Source organism: Euleptes europaea, chromosome 12 (genome assembly GCF_029931775.1).
Source record: "Euleptes europaea isolate rEulEur1 chromosome 12, rEulEur1.hap1, whole genome shotgun sequence".
Classification (NCBI taxonomy): Eukaryota; Metazoa; Chordata; class Lepidosauria; order Squamata; family Sphaerodactylidae; genus Euleptes; species Euleptes europaea.
Window position 1 is genome coordinate 70026128 of NC_079323.1, and position 21011 is coordinate 70047138.

General features: G+C 43.6%; 1 protein-coding gene across 1 annotated transcript in view; it reads left to right on the plus strand.

The window, feature by feature from the left end:
* The window catches only part of MED14 (mediator complex subunit 14), an 82175-nt gene that overhangs the window by 26831 nt on the left and 34333 nt on the right, over positions 1-21011 (plus strand). Inside the window, exons 13-20 of the mRNA XM_056858246.1 lie at positions 4921-5115; positions 6071-6205; positions 7743-7819; positions 15826-15986; positions 16078-16224; positions 16335-16426; positions 17953-18105; positions 19511-19780. Of these exons, the coding sequence (XP_056714224.1) occupies positions 4921-5115; positions 6071-6205; positions 7743-7819; positions 15826-15986; positions 16078-16224; positions 16335-16426; positions 17953-18105; positions 19511-19780 (1230 nt within the window). The remainder of the gene's footprint in view (positions 1-4920; positions 5116-6070; positions 6206-7742; positions 7820-15825; positions 15987-16077; positions 16225-16334; positions 16427-17952; positions 18106-19510; positions 19781-21011) is intronic.

Below are 21011 nucleotides of genomic sequence, written 5' to 3' on the forward strand. Positions count from 1 at the left end.
CCCCCACATCCCCAGTGACCCCTACTCCATGCCCAGAAGATGGCCAAGATGCCCTCCCTCTCATCATCTGCTTAACGTCATAGAATCAGAATTGCTGACCATCTAACCTCTTCTTAAAAACCTCCAGGGAAGGAGTACTTACCACCTCCTGAGGAAGCCTGTTCCACTGAGGAACCACTCTCACAGTTAGAAAATTGTTCCTAAAGTCTAGACGGAAACTCTTTTGATTTAATTTCAACCCGTTGGTTCTGGTCCGGCCTTCTTGGGCAACAAAAAACAACTCAGCACCATCCTCTATATGACAGCCCTTCAAATACTTGAACATGGTTATCATATCCCCTCTCAGTCTTCTCCTCTTCAGGCTAAACTTACCCAGCTCCTTCAACCTTTCCTCATAGGACTTGGTCTCTAGACCCCTCACCATCTTTGTTGCCCTCCTCTGGACACGTTCCAGCTTGTCTACATCTTTCTTAAATTGCAGTGCCCAAAACTGAACACAGAGCAGAGTAAAGTGATATCATCACTTTGCGTGATCTGGACACTATACTTCTGTTGATACAGCCCAAGATCGCATTTGCTTTTTTAGCCACCGCATCACACTGCTGACTCATGTTCAGTGTTTGGTCTACTAAGACCCCAAGATCCTTTTCATACACACTACTGCTCAGACCTGTCTCCCCCATCCTATAATTATGCATTTGATTTTCCTACCTAAATGCAGAAATTTACATTTATCTTTGTTGAAGTGCATTTTATTAGATTTAGCCCAATTCTCCAGAATGTCAAGATCATCCTGTATCCTGGCTCTGTCTTCTGCCGTATTTGCTACCCCTCCCAATTTAGTATCATCTGCTAATGTAATAAGCATCCCCTTTATTCCTTCATTCAAATCATTTATAAAGATGTTGGGCCCAGGGCAGATCCCTGAGGCACTCCAAGTAGATGAGGAACCATTAACAAGCACTCTTTGGGTGCGATCTGTCAACCAGTTACAGATCCACCTAACAGTAATAGGATCTAAACCACATTTTCCTATTTTGCCAACAAAAATACTATGTGGAACCTTATCAAAAGCCTTACAGAAATCAAGATAGACTATATCTACAGCATTCTCCTGATACAGCAAGGTAGTACCTTTCTCAGACTGACAAGACTTGTTCTTGAGGAACCCGTGCTGGCTCTTAGTGATCAGATCCATCCTTTCTAAATGCTCAAGGACTGACTGATGATTTGTTCAAAAACTTTTCCTGGTATAGAAGTCAAGCTGATGGGTCGGTAGTTACCTGGATCCTCCTTATTCCCCTTGTTGAAGATGGGGACAACATTTGCCCGCCTCCAATCTCCTGGCACCTCACCTGTTCTCCAAGACTTCTCAAAAATAATGGACAGAGGCTCAGAAATTACATCTGCAACTTATTTGAGTACCCCTGGAATGCAATTCATCTGGCCCTGAGGACTTTGTTTCATTTAAAGAAACTAGGTGTTTGTGCACTACCCCAATGCCAATCTTCGACTGCAATTCCCTTCCCTCGTCATGTGTTCTGTTTCTGCCATGTTGAGCACCGCTTCTGTCACAAGAAAAGACTGAGGGAAAGTAGGAATTCAGGAGTTCTGCCCTCTCTTCATCTCCTGTTACAATTTCACTTTCCAGTCCCCACAATGGGCTTATCTTGTCCTTGTTCTTATTCTTACTCTGTACATAGGAAAATAACCCTTTTTTGTTGTGTTTAGCATCGCTTTCTAGTCTAAGCTCATAGTGAGCTTTAGCTTTCCTAACACTCTCCCCACAAGTACTAGTTATTTGTTTATAAGGCCCTCCTTCCACTTCCTAAATGAGTCTTTTTTATTTCTCAGTTCTTTAAAAAGCTGCTTATGGAGCCACCCTGGCCTCTTTAGGCTCCTCCCATTTCCCCTTCTCATAGGAATGGTTTGTGATTGCGCCTTCAGTATTTCATTTTTAAGAAACTCCCACCCTTCTTGAACTCCCTTCTTCTTAAGTATTTCTGACCATGGGATTCTACCCATGGTTTGTTTGTTAAAATTTGCTTTGCTAAAGTCCAACTTATATGTCTGAGTACATACAGTTTTTCCTTTCCCCAAGATGGTAAATTCCAAGATTACATGGTCACTACTACCCAGGGTGCCTACAACTCATCAACCAGTTCTTCCCTGTTCTTTCCTCCAGATCATTCAGAATGGTACCTATCCCAGAAATTGGATCCCTTTTGGCTCAAGGAATGTATTTTGCAGTCTTGGATCTCTGAGACGCTTACTGTCACATCACCATCACTCAGTCGTGTAGAAAATGTCTTAGATTATCTTGCAATAACTCACATTATCAGTGTAGTGTTATGCTGATCGGTCTATCAATGGCTCCTGGAGTCTTTTCCAAGTGTGTAGGAGTGGTTGTGGGATATTTGGCCACTCAATTTTTCCTTATCTAGGTGATTGGCTCTTAGTGGGTCGTTCACCATCAGATCTCACTACAAGTATGAATAAAACGACCACACTGTTGTCGTCCTTGGGTCTAGTACTAAACAAGAAAAAGTCTAGATTCCAACTGGTCACAGACATCAGGGCACAATTGAATTCAGAATTGGGTATGCTCTTCCCCTGTCTGTCTAGAGTGCGAGCCATCCAGGCTTTGATAGAGACTTTTAAACAGGTGAGATACCAAAAAGCTGTAAAAATTCAAAAACTCCTTGGCCTTATGGCATCCACTACAGCTGTAATTCCCTATGCCCAACTGAAAATGTGTTGCCTGCAAATCTGGTTCGTGGCAAATTTTAAACCTAACATTGACCTACAGTGGAAAAGGTTATCTATACCACGACCTGTACTGCAATCCCTAGATTGGTGGGTAATCGATGACAACCTCCTACAGGGAATTCCCTTTGGGGTTCCTACACAGTCATTAAATTTATACGGATTCTTCACTGGGGGGCTGAAGTGCACAATATGGACACTTCTCAGCTAAGGACACTTCTCAGCCTGGACACTTCTCAGGCTCTGAATCCAGGTTACATATTAACCTCTTGGAGTAACGGGCCATTCACTTGACCGCTTTTGCGTGGTCTGTCTGCAAAAGAGACATCATCACGCCCTTCTGGCCCAAAAGACCTTGGTTCCCAGTATTGTGGAACGTGGCCAGTTGAGTTTACTGTCCCCTTCCATTTAAACCAGATCTCCTCACAATAGGGCCAGTGTGACATCACAACCCGGAGTCACTCAGTCTAACAGCATGGATGATTCTGCCGTGAATAAATTCTCAAGACAGTTATTGAATGTTCTTATGTCTACCAGGAAGAATTCCACTAGAAAATCATACCAATTCAAACGGTTGAGATTTCTAAAATGGGCAAATCCTAAAGGAGTTAATCCCTTTTCTTGTCCTATAGACGTAGTGTTTGAATACCTACTGCATCTTAAGGATAGTGGCCTGGCCAACTCTTCAGTTAAGGTGCACCTGGCTGCCCTCTCAGCCTTTCACAAAGGTTTCTGAAAGGGTTAAATAATCTCTCCCCCTGTGAAAGCCCCAGTACATCAATAGAGCCTCACACTGGTTTTAACTTATCTAATATCTAAACCCTTTGAACCATTAGCTACATCCGATATAGCACTTCTCTCTTATAAAGTTGCTTTCTTGGTCACCATCACCTCGGCCAGGAGAGTTATATACCTTAGTGCATTTAAATCGCTAACTCTCCTGGCCGAGGTGATGGTGACCAAGAAAGCAACTTTATAAGAGAGAAGTGCTATATCATACGATCCCCCTTTTACAAAATTTCATTTGGACAAGATGGTCCTCCATACTAGTCTGCAACATTTAATGAAGGTGGTTTCCAAATTTCATGTGTCCCAGGAGTTTGTACTTCCCACATTTTTCCACAATCTGACAAAGGTCACTCCACTCACTAGATGTCAAAAGGGCTTTATTGTTTTACCTTCATAGGACCTCCTCTTTCAGAAAATACCCCAATTTGTGTGCTTCAAAGGCCCAAACAAGGGGAAAGTGGCATCAGCGCAGACATTGTCCCATTGGGTGACAAGCACCATCAGACAGACGTAGTGAGTTGGCCAACAGGGACTGCCCACTGACAATCCATTCCCATTCAACGAGGGCCCAAGTGTCTTCAGTAGCTTATACGGCAGCAGTAGACCTGCAGGATATTTGCAAGGCGGCCACCTGGTCTTCCCCAGGGACTTTCATTCGCCACTATTCCATGGATGTGGACTCCGGTATGGATGCATCTGTGGGGAAAGCAGTTTTACAGTCAATTTTGAATTGGGAAAAAAATCTGTTTTATGATCAATTTTGAAAAATAAAATAGAAAACATAAAATATGTTGACAATACAGTTGAGGTGTGCAGCAGCCGCCTCCTGCCTCCTTTGTTACAGCATGCTAAAATTCTCATGTGGGACTGCACAGAAGCTACGACGATGAAAAACAGAGTTGCTTACTTGTAACTTGTTTATCGAGTAGTCTTCTGTGTAGGCACACATCCCTCCCTCCTATCCCCTCAGTGGGCTGCTTCAGTTCTTGGGGCATCTCCATGGTGGCGATGGGAGGACTGAGGGATGGCCGACCCCTCCCCTGTCATATGACCGTTTCGGCGGGAAGAGCCGTTGGCTGAGGCCGGAATGGACAGGGGAGGGGAATCGACCTTTCTAGAAGCGATCTACACTGAGGTTTTCTTTGCGGCTGGCCTGCACATGCGCAGTTCCCATGTGTCCCTGCACAGAAGACTACTCGATGAACAACAGTTACAGGTAAGCAACTCTGTTTTTCATAGTGACATTTCCAGTTTGGCTTCCAGGGACCTGTTTAGCCACTGGTGATATGGTAAGGAGAGAATTCTTCAGTTAGTGAGCAGGAACGTTTTTCAAATTGAGTGTGGTTTCTTTTTATTACAATATAGGTAGTGGAATTGTTTGATGTTCCCAGCAACCCCACGCAGTTGGAATACAAGTATTACTTTCTTTCTGTGAGCTATCCTGAAGGAGATGACAGCCCGGCTACTGCAGTTCTGTTGCAGCAGTTTAAGCCAAACATTGAAGAACTGGTTTTAGACACAAAAAGCAGGAGGCAACCAAAAAGTGGCACAAAACGCCAGGTAATGAAAGGCTGATAGAAGGCTCTGGGTTTAATTTTTTTTTTGCTATTTTCTCTACTGAAGGTACTAACTCGTTCTAAAGTAGAACTCCTTTCATAAGTCAATAACCTGTTTGGGCCAGTGTCTGCCGTGTTGTTTTGAGAGAACTCATGCTATTGATTTGTGCAGGTACTTGTGTACAGAAAGAAGAATTTTGTGAAACAGTCTCATACTTCCTGAAAACAAGAAAAATACCTGTGTCTTTTGGGAGCATGAGGGAGAAGGTGGTTGGTTAGGCATTTCCTAATTTTTATCAGCAACAGGTCTTCACTTTCAAAATATTAGGAAGTATTCTCCCTCTGCATGTTTTTCCCTCTTCCATCATGTTGGCTTGTGGGAAGTGCTGTTTGTCCTCCTGACACTTCAGATGTTCTTTTAATCCAAAAGATTGACTAAAAAGGCATTTCAATATAAAACTTTGAGCTGATTTGAAAAATCAGGTTGCATTCTGCATTTATGCACTTGTGGGGATGGGAGAGAGAAGAGAGGCCCACCCTGTCATGAAAATCCCACTGATGAGGATGTAGGTCTTGTAATTTCTTGATATATGTGGATGTCCTGGGTATTTGGAATGATATAATCCCAGCTAGCCAATTGAAATGCTAAATGTCTAATGCTAATGCTAAGACTTACTGAATAGTGGGGTTAGAGTGTTGCATTAGCACCTGGAAGACCTGTGTTCAAATTTCCAGTCAGCCTATCCTATCTTATTGGGTTGTTGTGAGGATAAAATGAAGGAGGGAAGAACTATGTAAATTGCCCTGAGCTCCTTGGAGGAAGGGGCAGCTTGTATGGTTCACTTAAAACAGGCAGCTTTTATGTTGTGTCACCAGCGTTCGTGGTTTTAAACTTAGAACCGTGATCTTGTTTTGCAGTTGGTAGAAATAGAACCTTACTAAAAGGTGTTGTTTTCCAGCTGTCTGGTGACCCGTGTGCTGTAGAACCCAAGAAACCAAAACGGTCTGGAGAAATCTGTGCCTTCAATAAAGTTCTAGCTCACATTGTAGCAATGTGTGATACAAATATGCCATTTATAGGACTTCGGATGGAGGTGAGATACGCGTGTTTTCTACTGGTTTGGTTAGATTGGTAGTCAGTCAGTTCCCTTTAATCAGCAGCTTTATAAGAAGGGTCCCAAATTTAGGTGCAGCAGCAGGGGGAAAGGTTGCTTGTCCCCGAGGGTGCTGAGAGGGCGTGCTTCACATCTGGAATTCCTAGCCTGGCCTTCCTGTTGGGCCTTCCGCACACAGTTTGGAATTTTCCAGAGTGCAAAGAAATCACTGATACGGTGAGTTGTCACAGGCCAAGAGAGGCTGCGTGTGCTGGAGAAAGTGATAAACTGTTTTCTAAACCGCAGTGATATGTACTACTATAAATATCCATTAGTGGTTAACGTTTAATCAGTTTGGTTGGTCATGACCTCACTGAAAAGCCTTGTGACTTGGCAAATAATTTGTGACATTATCTGGGTATACTTTGAAAGCAACAGGAGGTATTATAAAGAAAAGAAGGGCTGTCCGAAGTTAGGAATAAAATATGCGGTTGCTCACTGGAGAAGGAAAGATTTGGCAAGTGGACGTTAAACAGGCATTCTCCGTAATAACCTGGCATTTCTGGGAATGAGTTTCTGGGAGCACAGATCTTCCTTTGCAAACTCTTTAAATGGCCGGGCTTTTCCAGAATGAGGCTGCTTCAGGAATCCTCTGAGTCATTACTGTGTGGTATGGCTGATCATGTAGATTGGCTAACTGCATTGTCCTGAATGAGGGCTGCTGCATGCTAATAATGAAAAAATGCTATAGGAAAGGCTAACCTTTAGTTGCTGCGATATATGCCAGGTACTCTCCATCTTATGGGGTTGCATTTGATCGATCTTAGAGGCCCATGCCACTCATCTGCAACGAGCATGATGGTGGTTTATTAAAAGAACAGTTTTATGAACAGAAACTGACTTTTATCATATGCAGAAGAAGGTAGCCTTTTTTTTTTTTACTTGTATGCCTCCTCTCCAGACTGGTGCAAGTTGGCTTACAACAATAACACAAAACCAAGTATACAATAAAAGTAATAAAATCATAACAATAAAATATATCAAACAGTCCACATAAATAATAAAAAATATACCAATAAAAACATTCAATACAAGCACACCTGAAAAAAGTACAAAACTCAGCAGTCTAAATTGATATTGATACAACGGTCATCAGGCTAGGGGCAGACCTTACAACAGTTTAAAAAAGAAGAAACCCCTTAGTTAAAAGCCTGCATTAAGAGGAATGTTTTAGCCTGGCACTTAAAGGAGAATAAAGTAGGTACTAAAAGCAAGCCTCAAGGGGTGTGTGTACAGCATTTCAAAAGGGAGATGTCACCATTGCCATGTCTCTGGTCACCACTACCCTTACCTCTGTAGGTGGGAGTACAGAGAGCAGGGCTTGAGAAGAGGATCTCACCATCAGTACTCACCATCACTTACTTTAGAAAACCTATGTGGGCCAATTTAGCCAGATACTATTTAACAGATACCTTTTTTTTTGCTATGAGATTAAACAACAACCCACAATCTTCTGTGTGTGATTTTTCTTTCCCAGTTATCCAGTATGGAGATTCCACATCAAGGACTCCAAGTTGAAGGAGATGGGTTCAGTCATGCTGTCCGTTTATTAAAGTAAGGAAATTATTCTACACTTTCATTAACATAAGTGCAGTATTCCATGAGTGTATTTATTTATTTATACTTACAGCCTGCCCTTATTCCCGGCAAGCTGGGCTCAGAGCGGGTCACAACATTATAAACATAAAACATAAGATAAACATACTTTAAAACTACATTATCCATACCATACAATAAAACAAGATGGCATTCATTAATTGCAAATAACCACTAGAAAGCCTGGTTACGCAGTGCAACCCCCATGCATGAAGTTGTGTGGGGAGGGGGAGGATGGGGAGGCCAACAATGATGACACTGGAAAAACTTAATACACAACATATTACAGAATTAAAACTTCAAAGCTGTTTTTAAGCAGGGATATTACCTGCATCTCTGAGCAAAGCATAAGACCACAAAGCTTTGGTATTCATTTGCATAATGCGTTTAGTGAAGGTAAGGAGTCTCAGGGTAGACTGGAAACACCAAATGGCCTTGTTGCCATGGCTCCCTCATTTGATGGCAGGCTGAAGAGAGAGGTGCCACTGCAATGCTTCTTCTTGCCAGCCACACTTGGCCCAAGTCAGCACGGGTGGGGGGGGGGGCTGTTCCTTGTTGGCCATGCTGCCAGGGGCGGGGCTGGGACCCACCAGGATTTTGCCTGGTAAAGTTCCTGGCTAATCTGCCCGTGGTAGGAGTTGTCAAAAGAGACTAACAAGAACCTTCTTCACATACTACAATAACTGAGGTGATTCTTCTGTGGTACATTTTTTTTAAAAATTTTTTATTGGTTTTTATAATAGAAATTTTCCATAATAACTAAGAACATATAAACATTACAGAAAAAGAGAAAAGATAAAGGAAATTTCTTTGACTTCCCCATCACCTCTGTCCGCCTCTTAATAAAGTATTTTATCCCAACGTGATATAGTCTGATCTTGATTATTCTTAAATTCATTTAAATTTCATGTAAATTTCATATAACATACTCTATTGATATAAATGGTTATAATTCTTAATATTAATAATGTCATTTAGATCAGATTAAAAGGTATTCTTGCATTTTTCCCAGTTTTAATTCATATTCGCAATATTTCATCCAAGCCTCCCATTCCCCCATAAATCGAACATTGTCTTTTTGATTTATAGTAGCTGTAAGTTTTGCCATTTCCACCAGGTCAAACATTTTCATAATCCAGTATTTTTTCCCAGGAGTATCTGCCCCTTTCCATTTTGCTGCATAGAGCAATCTTGCAGCTGTTGTAGCGTAAATTAAAAAGTTTCTTTGTGTTGACAAGTCATCAGGTATCATACTTAGTAGCATCATTTCTGGTATTTTGGGTATATTTTTTTGTAGTATCAATCTTAATTCGTTATAAATCATATCCCAAAAATCCTTGGCTTTGTCACAGGTCCACCACATATGGTAAAAGGAACCAACTTCCTTGTTACATTTCCAACATTTAGGGGACGTCATTTTGTAAATCCTTGCAATCTTCTTAGGTGTTAAATGCCATCGATACATCATTTTATAAATATTTTCTCGAACTGACTGCGCATTTATTCCTTTCAGGTCTTTCGACCATAATCGTTCCCATTTGTTTAAAACAATATCATGTCCCACATTTTGAGCCCAATCAATCATTGTTGGTTTAATTGTCTCCTGTTCACAATATATTGTTAAAAGAAGATTATACATTTTAGAAATCAGTTGAGTGTCGTTATCTAGTAACATCTTATGAAAGAGCGATTTTTCTTTAGAAAATCCATTTTTCATATCTTGTGCAAAGACTGATTTAATCTGACAGTATTGAAGCCATTGTAAATCATCTTTAAGTAACTGAAAGTCTTTTAGTGAACATTTTTTCCCTTCCCAGTTAATTAATTCCTGGTAAGTGATAAATTTGTCCGGTCTAAGTGGGCGTAATGTCAACATTTCTTGGGGTGATATCCACATTGGTGTTGCTGGTTCAAAAATATGTTTATATCTCATCCAAGTGCGAAGTAAGGCGGATCTGATTATATGGTTACGAAATGATGCATGTATCTTGATTTTATCGTACCATAAATAGCCATGCCATCCACTTATGTTGTTGAAACCTTCAAGATCTAACAAACGCACGTTAGATAAGTCCATCCAGTCTTTTAGCCATGTTAGAGCTGCCGCTTCAGCGTAGAGTTGAAAATTAGGTAGTGCTAAACCTCCTCTAACTTTAAGATCCACCAAATATTTATAAGCAATCCTCGGTTTTTTCCCTTGCCAGATGTAATTTAATATGTCTTTTCTCCAGGTATCAAAGTATTTGACATGTGATATTATAGGTAAATTTTGGAATAAGAAGAGTATCCTTGGTAAAATGTTCATTTGGACTGTTGATATACGTCCCAATAATGACAACTTTTTATTTGACCAAATGATCATATCAGTTTTTATTTTACTCCATAGTTTAAGATAGTTGTTGTTTATCTTTATTCTTCACAGAGATCCAGATACCCAAGTATTTGACTTTGTTAACTTTCTCCCAACCTGTATATGAAGTAAATTCCTGCTGCTGTGTTTCTGGTAGATTCTTGAATATTGTCTTAGTCTTTTCTTGATTGACTTTAAATCCCGATATTCTTCCAAAGTCGTCCAGAGTCTCCAATAGTATCTTCATTGATTGTGTTGGGTTTTCTAAAATTAACAAGAGGTCATCCGCAAATGCTCTCAATTTAAATTCATGTTTTTTAATTTTTAGTCCGCGCATGTCCTCCATACTCCTTAGCTTACAACATAGTGATTCCAACACCAACAAAAACAATAACAGAGTTAGAGGGCAACCTTGTCTAGTTCCTTTCTTGATTGAGCAATTATCTGACATTGATTCATTCACCAAAATTTTTGCCTGTTGGGATCTTCATAGTATTCATTTGGGTCTTTACATCTTTAAGGTCTTCTGTAACCACATCTAGTTTTTGGTTAATAGCTTGAGATGCTTGGCCAAGATTTGTCATCATAGCAGTCAGCTGTGTCATCTGTGTAGACATCTGTTCAAACTGTTTAGTTGTTGCCTCTGTTTGCTTGGCTAACATGTCTTGCAATTTCTTTTCCATGGTTAAGGTTTGTGTCGCTTCTTTCAGTTTTGTATAGGCAGGGCTATGTAATGACCAATTTTTGATATTACTCTGTGCGATATATATACACACACACACACACACACACACACACACCGTATTTTTCGCTCCATAAGACGCACTTTTTTCCTCCTCAAAAGTGAGGGGAAATGTCGGTGCGTCTTATGGAGCGAATGTGCGGACTCCCGCCAGCCGGCTGGGTGCGCCCGAACGCAAGCCGGCGTTCCCGCCTGGAAGGCCAGCTGGGAGGCGGGGTATTTAAACTGCTCTGCGCTGCCTGCCTAGGCAGCGCAGAGCAGTTTAACCAGCCCTCCCCCCGCGCGCTTCCCGTTCCTGAGCCTCAGAACAGTACTGAGTAGACAGTACTGACTTGGATGGACCGAGGGGGGGGTCTGGTTCAGCAGAAGGCAGCTTCCCGAGGAGGGGCCCGTGGCTCAGTGGCAGAGCCTCTGCTTGGGCATAGCAGGAGGCCCCCGGTTCAGTCCCCGCGGGGCGCCTCCGCTCCCACCCGCCCCTGGCCCAGGCGAGCCCGGCGCTGCCAGGTCTCCGCCTCTGCCTCCCCCCCACTCGCTGCACGGAGGCCGGGCGGGGCGGGCGGAGAGCGAGGCCAGATTCCACCGTGGGATGATCCGCCCGGCCCCCCTCCCTCCCTCCTTCCCCCCCTCCCTCCTTCCTTCCTCCTTCCTTCCCTTCTGCTCGCCTGGCCTCCGTGCAGCAGGGATCGCCGAGGGGGAAGTGGGAGAGGGGAAAAAGGAAGGCCGGGGGTGAGGGGTGGGGTAGGCCTGAGGGGGAGACGCTGCCTTCGCTCAGCTTGGGCGGGGGCGCTTCAGGGCCGGGAAGCGCAGGGGGGAGGCTTAAACCCCCACCGCCCCCCTTCCTGGGAGTCCTCACAGGAAGGAGGCCTGGGCCGGGGTGGGGCGGCTCCTGCTGCTGCTGGGTTCCTGGGCGGACGGCGCTGGAGGTAAGCAGACCCCTCCCCCCCGGCTCCCCCCCGGCTCCCCCCCCCCCGCGGGCGAAGGCGGCGTCTCCCCCTCAGGCCTACCCCACCCCGGCCTTCCTTTTTTCCCTCTCCCACTTCCCCCTCGGCGATCCCTGCTGCATGGAGGCCAGGCGAGCAGAAGGGAAGGAAGGGGGAAGGAAGGAGGGAGGGGAGGGCCGGGCGGAACGTCCCGGCAGCGGGATCCGGCCTCGCTCTCCGCCCGCCCCGCCCGGCCTCCGTGCAGCGAGTGGGGGGGAGGCGGAGGCCTGGCAGCGCCGGGCTTGCCTGGGCCAGGGGCGGGTGGGAGCGGAGGCGCCCCGCGGGGACTGAACCGGGGGCCTCCTGCTATGCCCAAGCAGAGGCTCTGCCACTGAGCCACGGGCCCCTCCTCGGGAAGCTGCCTTACACTGAACCAGACCCCCCCCCCTCGGTCCATCCAAGTCAGTACTGTCTACTCAGACTGGCAGTGCTCTCCAGGGTCTCAGGCAGGGGTCTTTCCCATCACCTACTTGCCTGGTCCCTTTAACTGGAGATGCCGCTGGGGATTGAACCTGGGACCTCCTGCATGCCCAGCAGAGGCTCCACCACTGAGCTCACAGCCCCCTCCCCATGGCTCTCCAGGGTCTCAGGCAGGGGTCTTTCCCATCACCTACTTGCCTGGTCACCTTAACTGGAGATGCCGCTGGGGATTGAACCTGGGACCTCCTGCATGCCCAGCAGAGGCTCCACCACTGAGCTCACAGCCCCCTCCCCATGGCTCTCCAGGGTCTCAGGCAAGGGTCTTTCCCATTACCTACTTGCCTAGTCCCTTTAACTGGAGATGCCACTGGGGATTGAACCTGGGACCTCCTGCATTCCCAGCAGAGGCTCCACCACTGAGCTCACAGCCCCTTCCCCATGGCTCTCCAGGGTCTCAGGCAGGGGTCTTTCCCATCACCTACTTGCCTGGTCACCTTAACTAGAGATGCCACTGGGGATTGAACCTGGGACCTCCTGCGTGCCCAGCAGAGGCTCCACCACTGAGCTCACAGCCCCCTCCCCATGGCTCTCCAGGGTCTCAGGCAGAAAGGGTCTTTCCCATCACCTACCTGCCCAGTCCCTTTAACTGGAGATGCTGCTGGGGATTGAACCTGAGACCTCCTGCATGCTGAGCAGAGGCTCCGCCACTGAGCTCACAGCCCCCTCCAAAATACACATGAACACATGAAGCTGCTTTCTGATGAATCAGACCCCCCACCTTGGTCCATCCAATTCAGTATTGTCTACTCAGACCGGCAGCAGCTCTCCAGGGTCTCAGGCAGGGGGTCTTTCACATCACCTACCTGCCCGGGCTCTTTAACTGGAGATGCTGGAGATTGAACTTGGGGCCTTTCAAGACCACCCGCCCCCGCCTGGCTTCCAGGGAGTCCCTAGAAGCCGGGCGGGTCCCCGCCCAATAGCTGAGCCTCGGACTGGGAAGTGGGGGGGGGGAGGTAAAACTGTTCTGCGCTGCCTAGGCAGGCAGCGCAGAGCAGTTTAAAGACCCCCGCCCGGCTTCTAGGGACTCCCTGGAAACCGGACGGGGGTCTTTATTCAGCAGAATATTTTTTCTTGTTTTCCTTCCTCTAAAAACTTGGTGCGTCTTATGGTCAGGTGTGTCTTATGGAGCGAAAAATACGGTACATACATACACACACACAGAGAGAGAGAGAGAGGGAGAGAGACTATAAATACATTTTCAAGCGTGAAGTTTTAAAGAACTGACTCCTTTCTGTTAAAAGGTCATGAACCTGAAGCCAGGATGCTGCTTCCTTTGTGAACCCCAAGTGCCCCCTATATTTCCTAGAACTTCCTCAGATCTACATGACCTAAGAACCTGTGTCAGAAACTGTAACAAATGCTGTTAGTTATTTGAATAAACACCAGTTTGCTGAGTCAACGTTATTTAGGCTTTTTAATTTTGGATTTGTTACCAGATCTTGCAGTACTTACATTTTACCTAAGAATGAAATTGATGCTGAAAGGAAATTGGGTAATGGTGTTGTATATTAATTTAGACACTCTATGCTTTATCTCCTATTTTTATTAGTTTTTCTGTCAAAAAGTCCATGATGAATATCATATTACAGTACAGTATTCTACTTCTTTTCAGTCACGAGACTTAATGTTTAAGTCTCATGACCCCTCTTTCTACATTTTTTTTCCTTTCAAGTCACAGCTGACTTATGGAGGCCTTGGTAGGGTTTTTAAGGCAAGAGACGTTCAGAAGTGGTTTGCGGTTGCCCTGCCTCCGTGTCACCACCTTGATATTCCTTGGATAGTTTCTGCTATGTCTTTGAGACATTATACTCCAACCAGAAGGCCCGCCTTTTAATAAACGCAAGTTTAACAGAAGAATCCGACATTGCTAAAGGTACCAGACAAAGCTGTCCATTGTCCCCGCTCTTATTTGATTTGACAATCGAAGTTCTTGGCAATTTTATCAGGGCAGATCCTACCATTAAAGGACTGAAGTACAAGAACGAAGAGCACAAGATAAAAAGCTATGCTGATGGCGTTGTGCTAATGTGTCAAGACCCAATGACATCAGCTTCCAAGATTCAATCTCATATTGAGAGTTTTGCTCAGTACTCGGGATATAAGCTTAATAAGGCCAAAACTAAAATCCTGACTTTTAACTTTACTGAAGAAGAGCAAGCATCCATTCAGAAAATAACAAGCATCCATTAAGAAAATAACAAGAAGTTCACGGCCAGCCAAGAAGTCAAAGAGAATTGGTACAAGATGTTCTATAGATAGTATCTTACTCCCAGTATGATACAGAAGATGAGTAATGTAAAAGAAACGAGGGAAGGAGCTTGTTGGAAATGCAAAGCTTCCGACGGTTCTTACTATCATGTATGGTGGGCCTGTCCCAAACTGCAATCCTATTGGAAAGCGATTCATAAAGAATGATAAAAGATGTTCCAACAGAAATTCATATTGGACCCTAAGAACCTGTTACTAGGCATGATGCCAATGGAACTGGCATCTCAACTCAAAGATTTGTTTAAGTATGCTACTACTGCAGCTAGAATCACTCTTGCAAGAAGATGGAAACAATCAACCCTCCCAGATATGGAGGAATGGAAGGCTAAATTAACGGAGTATGCTACTATGGCCAAAATGACTTATATGATGAATACAACAGACGATGTGACCTACGAACAATTTTATGATGAGTGGAAATTATTTTATACGTATTTTGATGCTGAAGGCTAACCATAACAATATTAAAACCTAAACGCTATACAACTATAAGCTAGTTCGCTAGTGTAGTGTAGAAAAATGTTTAGTTAGTCGTAAAAGATGTTGATGTTTATTATTAGAATGTATTTACATTTTTGCCCGGACTATAGGCGAAAACAAAAGTTATTAAGTAGTCTGTTTGATTAACTCTTTAAAATGCTGTATGTTATATGTTATCTTTTTTATAACATAAGACAGATACTCCTTACTTTTTACCTATCCCTTTTTTCCTTCTGTATCCATATAATAGAATTATGTGTGTGTGGGCGAGGTAGTTGTGAAATTCCTGCATTGGGCAGGGGGTTGGACTAGATGACCCTGGTGGTCCCTTCCAACTCTATGATTCTATGATTCTAATTAATAATTTTTTTTAAAAAAAGATATTCCTTGGAGGTCTCCCATCCTAGCCAGGGCCAACTTGCTTAGGTTTGGAGATCTGACGAAATAAGGCTAGCCTGGGCTACCCAGGTCAGGGCTCTACAGTGATACATTTCATAAATTGAAAGAGGACACATGTCAGCGTTTTCAGCTCCTTTCAAATTTTCTTCCAAGGACATTTCATTGTAAAAGTGAAATATCTGTCTGAAAATGTTAAATGTAATATGCTGAGTGGTGCAAGCATGAGACTGATACAGTGGTGGTAAGCCTTCCTCTTGTTCAACAGAATTCCACCTTGTAAAGGCACAAGTGAGGAAACACAGAAGGCCTTGGACCGCTCCCTTCTTGATTGCACTTTCCGATTGCAAGGTAGAAATAATCGCACTTGGGTGGCTGAACTAGTATTTGCAAATTGTCCACTTATTAGCACCTCTTCCAGGGAGCAAGGTTAGTTCCACAGTTCTCTTGCATATTTCCCACTTTCTGCTTACATCTTCTGTATGTCAGAATAACATGACCACCCTGTTTAATCTTTTAGGCCCAACTCGACATGTGTACCTGACATACGAAAGCCAGTTGTCTGAACCAGTTGGTGGCCGAAAAGTAGTTGAGATGTTCCTCAGTGACTGGAACAGCATTGCACGATTGTATGAATGTGTGTTGGAGTTTGCACGGTCCTTGCCAGGTATAAAGATGTTTTCCTTTATTCTTGTATTATTTTTTGTATACACTCTACTAAAACAATTTACTTTTTTCTGCATTTACCCCTCCCCCACGTTGTTTTAACTTGTGAAGAAATACCCAGCCACCTAAATATGTTCTCAGAGGTCCGTATCTACAATTACCGGAAGTTAATTCTTTGTTATGGAATTACAAAGGGAAGTTCTGTAAGTACTACTTTTGGCTATGAATGTCATTATGTTTTGTGCTGTTTCTGTGCTATGGTTCCTTACTAGAACTGATCATTCACAATTTTTTCTTCTTTCCCTTAATTGCACTGGACAATGAAGAGCTATCTGAAATCCCCTTGTAAATTGTTGTCTTTGTGGAAAATTGTTTGCCAAAGGATGCTCTAGCCCTAACATTGGGGTACTTGCTTAAATGGGTTCACTTGTTAGGCTGTTACATTGATGCTGGGTTAGACTTCAGTATCTAGGACTTGACAGCACCAGAAGGGTGGGAGAGGAGAATCCTTCTCTGATTGGGATGCCACAAGATTATGGAACAATGTTAATTAACTGTACTGCCCATTCATTCCCTTCTTATCTGGGTTTCAAGCAGTCTCAGTTGGCAGAGGCATTCCCCTCTCTCCAGTACTGGATTTCTCAGAATATTCAGCAACTAGGAAAGTGGGATCATCAAACCTATCAGCACAGACAATAAGATAGTTAGCCCTAGTTGTTGTGGGATGAGCAGCAGATGGGCAAGATATGCTGTGGCAGTTATAGTGATGGAAAGGGGCACTGGTGTCCCTGTGAGGAGCAGAGTTTGGGAAAAGATGCACTCTTCTGAACAGAGAGCACCATTTACAGCCTAAAGGGTAAACATGCTAGCTCTTTGATGTGTTAACACCTCTTGATTGGGGAGTTCACTTTCTGGTGGGCTTGAGCCCCAGGACCTGGCACCCAGATTGGCTAAGGCCCTAGGAATTCACATGGGGAGGGGTCTGAAAAGGGGAGATGTTCCTTTTTTTGGATCTTTTGTAGGAGATTGGCATTGTATTTTTGGTTGTTGCTGAGAGCAGCACACTGATTGAATTTGCTGTGAGAGATTATGGAGGGGAATGATGCTAGAGGATGCTTGCAGGCACATGTGGGGTAGGGCACTGTGCAACCTGAAAAGACCAGGTGCTCCAAGGATTGTTAAGTAACTAGCCAGCAACTTCTCTTGATTTTGCTAGCTGTACCTAGAACCGGTCTTGAAGCTACCCAAAATTTGTTCCTTCTAGGAATAAAGCTGTTTAACTAAAGAGTCCGCATACTTCCTTAGTCACCACCTTGCCACTTGCATGCTGAAGAAATACTCGCCTGTGGCATCGACCTTGGGTGACATCAGGAGAGAGAGAGGGGCTGAGTTTTACTAGGTGGGGAGGCACGCTATCAGAAAGGAGAGGCAAGAAGTGAATTTCTGTCCCAGCTTCCTGACTGGGCTGTGAGCTGGCAGGGGAAGGTTGGGGAGAATGTATCCATGCATTTACGGGGTGGTAAGGCGGTCCCACCACAATACTTAATATCACTTAAAATATTCTACTAAATCTATTTCTTCAAAATACATTCTTTTTTTGTTTTATGGTTATTGTGTTTTTTGGGTATTAGTACAGACTTTCTTTTAAAAATTGTGTGTTAATGTGCATGAAGTGTTAGGAAAGGTTTTCTGTAGATTTGGATTTCTAAAACTCTTTTTATATTTATAGATCAGCATACAGTGGAATTCTGCCCATCAGAAATTCCATATATCACTGGGAACAGTTGGACCAAACTCAGGATGTAGTAACTGTCATAATACTATCCTGCATCAGCTCCAGGAAATATTCAATAAATCACCAAATGTAGTCCAGCTATTACAAGTATGTCTGTATTTATTTTTTCAGAAAATTTATATGCTGCCTCTCTAGAAGCAGCTCATAAATTAAAAACAAATACAGTAAAATCATAAGAAACAACAAAAATTACCAATATTAAAACAAAACAAGACACAAAAACAACATTAAGAAGCCTAAAATGATATCCATAAAGCAGTCCTTGGACTAGAGCCATTTAAAAATAAATCCTCTAATAAAGATGAAATATTTGAGTTGGAATCCTGGGTAAAGAGAAGTGTTTTAGTCTGTTTAAAGGACAGTTAAGTAGGTACCAGGCAAGCTGCAATGGTGAGGAAATTCCAAAGGTGAGGAAGGACTTGGACCAATGGAGGATTTCTGTGGACAGGAAGGGGGGATTTTTGCTCATTTGCCTCTCTGGCTGCAGACCTCAGACTTCCCTCTCATGCTGTTCATGGGAATTTGTCCCTTCCATCCATGGACCAGTGGATCCAAGCCAAGATGCCGCCACAGAAAAAGCCCTGTTTCTTATTGCCACTCACCTTGTGTCTCCAGGGGCACAGACAGCAGGGTTTGGGAAGAGGATCTTAACTGATGGGAGGGATAAGGGGAAGCAGTTCTTCAAATACTGGGGCCACAAGCTGTTAAGGGCCTTCAAAGTAAGAACCAACTTTTTCAATTGTACCTAAAAACTAATTCTTTTTTTCAAAGGAGAGAGTGCTAATGGCTTGTTTCACATGCAACACCAATGCAGTATGAAAGAGCCTGGATTACAGTATGATGCAGTGTGAAAGAGCCTGGAAGGAGCTTCAGTTTTGCTTTTGCCAAGCCATAGTTAGCTGTTGCATCTGAATTCACAAACTATGGTTTGTTCTTGCCCTGCAAACCAGGATTATAAATCATGGTTTGTTCCCAATTTGAAGTTTTGGTTATGTAAGCCTGAAATATAGTTTTCTGAATATTGTTGAAGGCTTTCACGGTCAGAGTTTTCTGGTTCAGAAGTTACAGCGAATTGTGTGACAAAATGCAGGAAGCTGGCCCACAGTGTACAAGAAGAGGGGAGATTTTTTCATGTGTCGGTGCCCAAAAACATGGTTTGCCCATTTTATCATGCCGTTGAAATACAAAAGGAACAAAAGAACAGATTCTGTTACTCTAGCCGTATTGACAAAAGGCCATAATGTGATGTGGGGCTGCTAAGGAGAAATCTTCTGCTAATGGGTTGTTTTTGATCCAGTAGGGAAATGAATGGGTTGTTTTTGATTAGTAGGGAAATAAATGATATGACTATTTAATAATAAATGAGCCAGTGGAGTATTATTGGAGATTAAAATAGTTTTAAAGTAGCATTTACAGTGGCTGTGTGTGTATGAAGGCTCAGTAATTGTGGTTGGCTGTTGTGAAACTAAATGTCACCTGTGTTCACTTTCAGGTTTTGTATGATACCCAGGCTCCGTTAAATGCTATCAATAAGCTCCCAACTGTGCCGATGCTGGGGTTGACGCAACGCACCAACACGGCCTACCAGTGTTTCTCAATTCTGCCTCAGTCACCCACCCACATTAGGCTGGCCTTTAGGAACATGTATTGCATTGACATTTACTGCCAGAGCCGTGGGGTTGTCGCAGTTCGTGACGGTGCATATAGCCTTTTTGACAACAGCAAAATTGTTGAAGGCTTTTATCCTGCCCCTGGTCTAAAGGTGACTATTGTTTGTATCTGTATTCCACTGCATAATTAGAGAGGGCTGTAGGTGGGATCCCACTGGTATTTCAGAAAATTTTGCTTGAGCGGAAAAGCCCATTAAGCCAGAATGACTTCACTGCTTAATTTTAAACTGCTTATTTTGTTAGTGAGGGAACAGTCACGTCTGAGGGCACAGTGGCAGTGTCCATTAAGAGTGTTGGATGGTAACATCCTGCAGATGCTGTCTGTGCTGGCATACCTTGGAACACCGCACTAGATTATGGGAGTGTTCAACGCCAGTAGAGGAGTCCATAACAGAACACATGATTTGCATGCCTGAAATCCCAGGTTCAGTCCCTGGTCTTTCCAGTTTAAAGAATTTCAGGTGGCTGGACTGGGAAGACCCCTATGTGATGTCTTGGAGAACTGCTGACAGAGTAGACAAGTACTTGGTTAGATGAACCAACATTCTAATTCTGTGGTAAAGTAGCTTCACGCTTTCTTGTCAGTATACAGGTCAACCAATGAATTAACAGCTCTGTCAATGTTCATTTGCTTTTTTAAAGTTTGTCTGGATTCCCCCCACCCAAACATTAATGGTACCTTCATTTTTAAACTGTAGTTTACTATTCTGTGCCTGCATTGGATATTTATTTCTTTTAATAAAAGACACAGGCCTTGTGGGAACACTGGAATCATGAATTTTGAATAATACCGTTGATTTTTATCAAGATGTTTTATTTTTGTTTGGTGTTTTTTGGTAGAATAGCTTATTTTTTAATCAAAAGGATTTGTCTCTTCCCAAGAGCAACTATTTCTCAACCACAGCAGTTCTCAAACTTTGGCTGGCCTTAGTATGCAGCCCCAAGTTGTGGTTGCTACCAATCTACAGCTGCTGACAAGGGGACCCTGATCACCATGTGGCCCCCAGAAGGTGGGCAAAGCGTATGAGTTTGTTTTTGTGCAATGTTTGAGTTAGCTCTGGGTAGTGTGAGCAGGGGCACAAAGGAAATTTCTTTCTGGGGTTCTATATAGGCACCTGATCGCCTGAAATTCTGCCCTCGGTGTCTTGAGTGGCAGTGAATAGCCTTGCTTTACTCAAGTGCCTTCAAAGTTCATTACAGCTGCAAAGTTTAGCCACTTCCAGGAGGAAGAGGGTTTAGCCACTTCCAGGAGAGAATATCTGTATTCTTGTTAAGCTTTGGATGCACTGGGAAGCAATGACTGTATTAATTTCTTATCCTTCC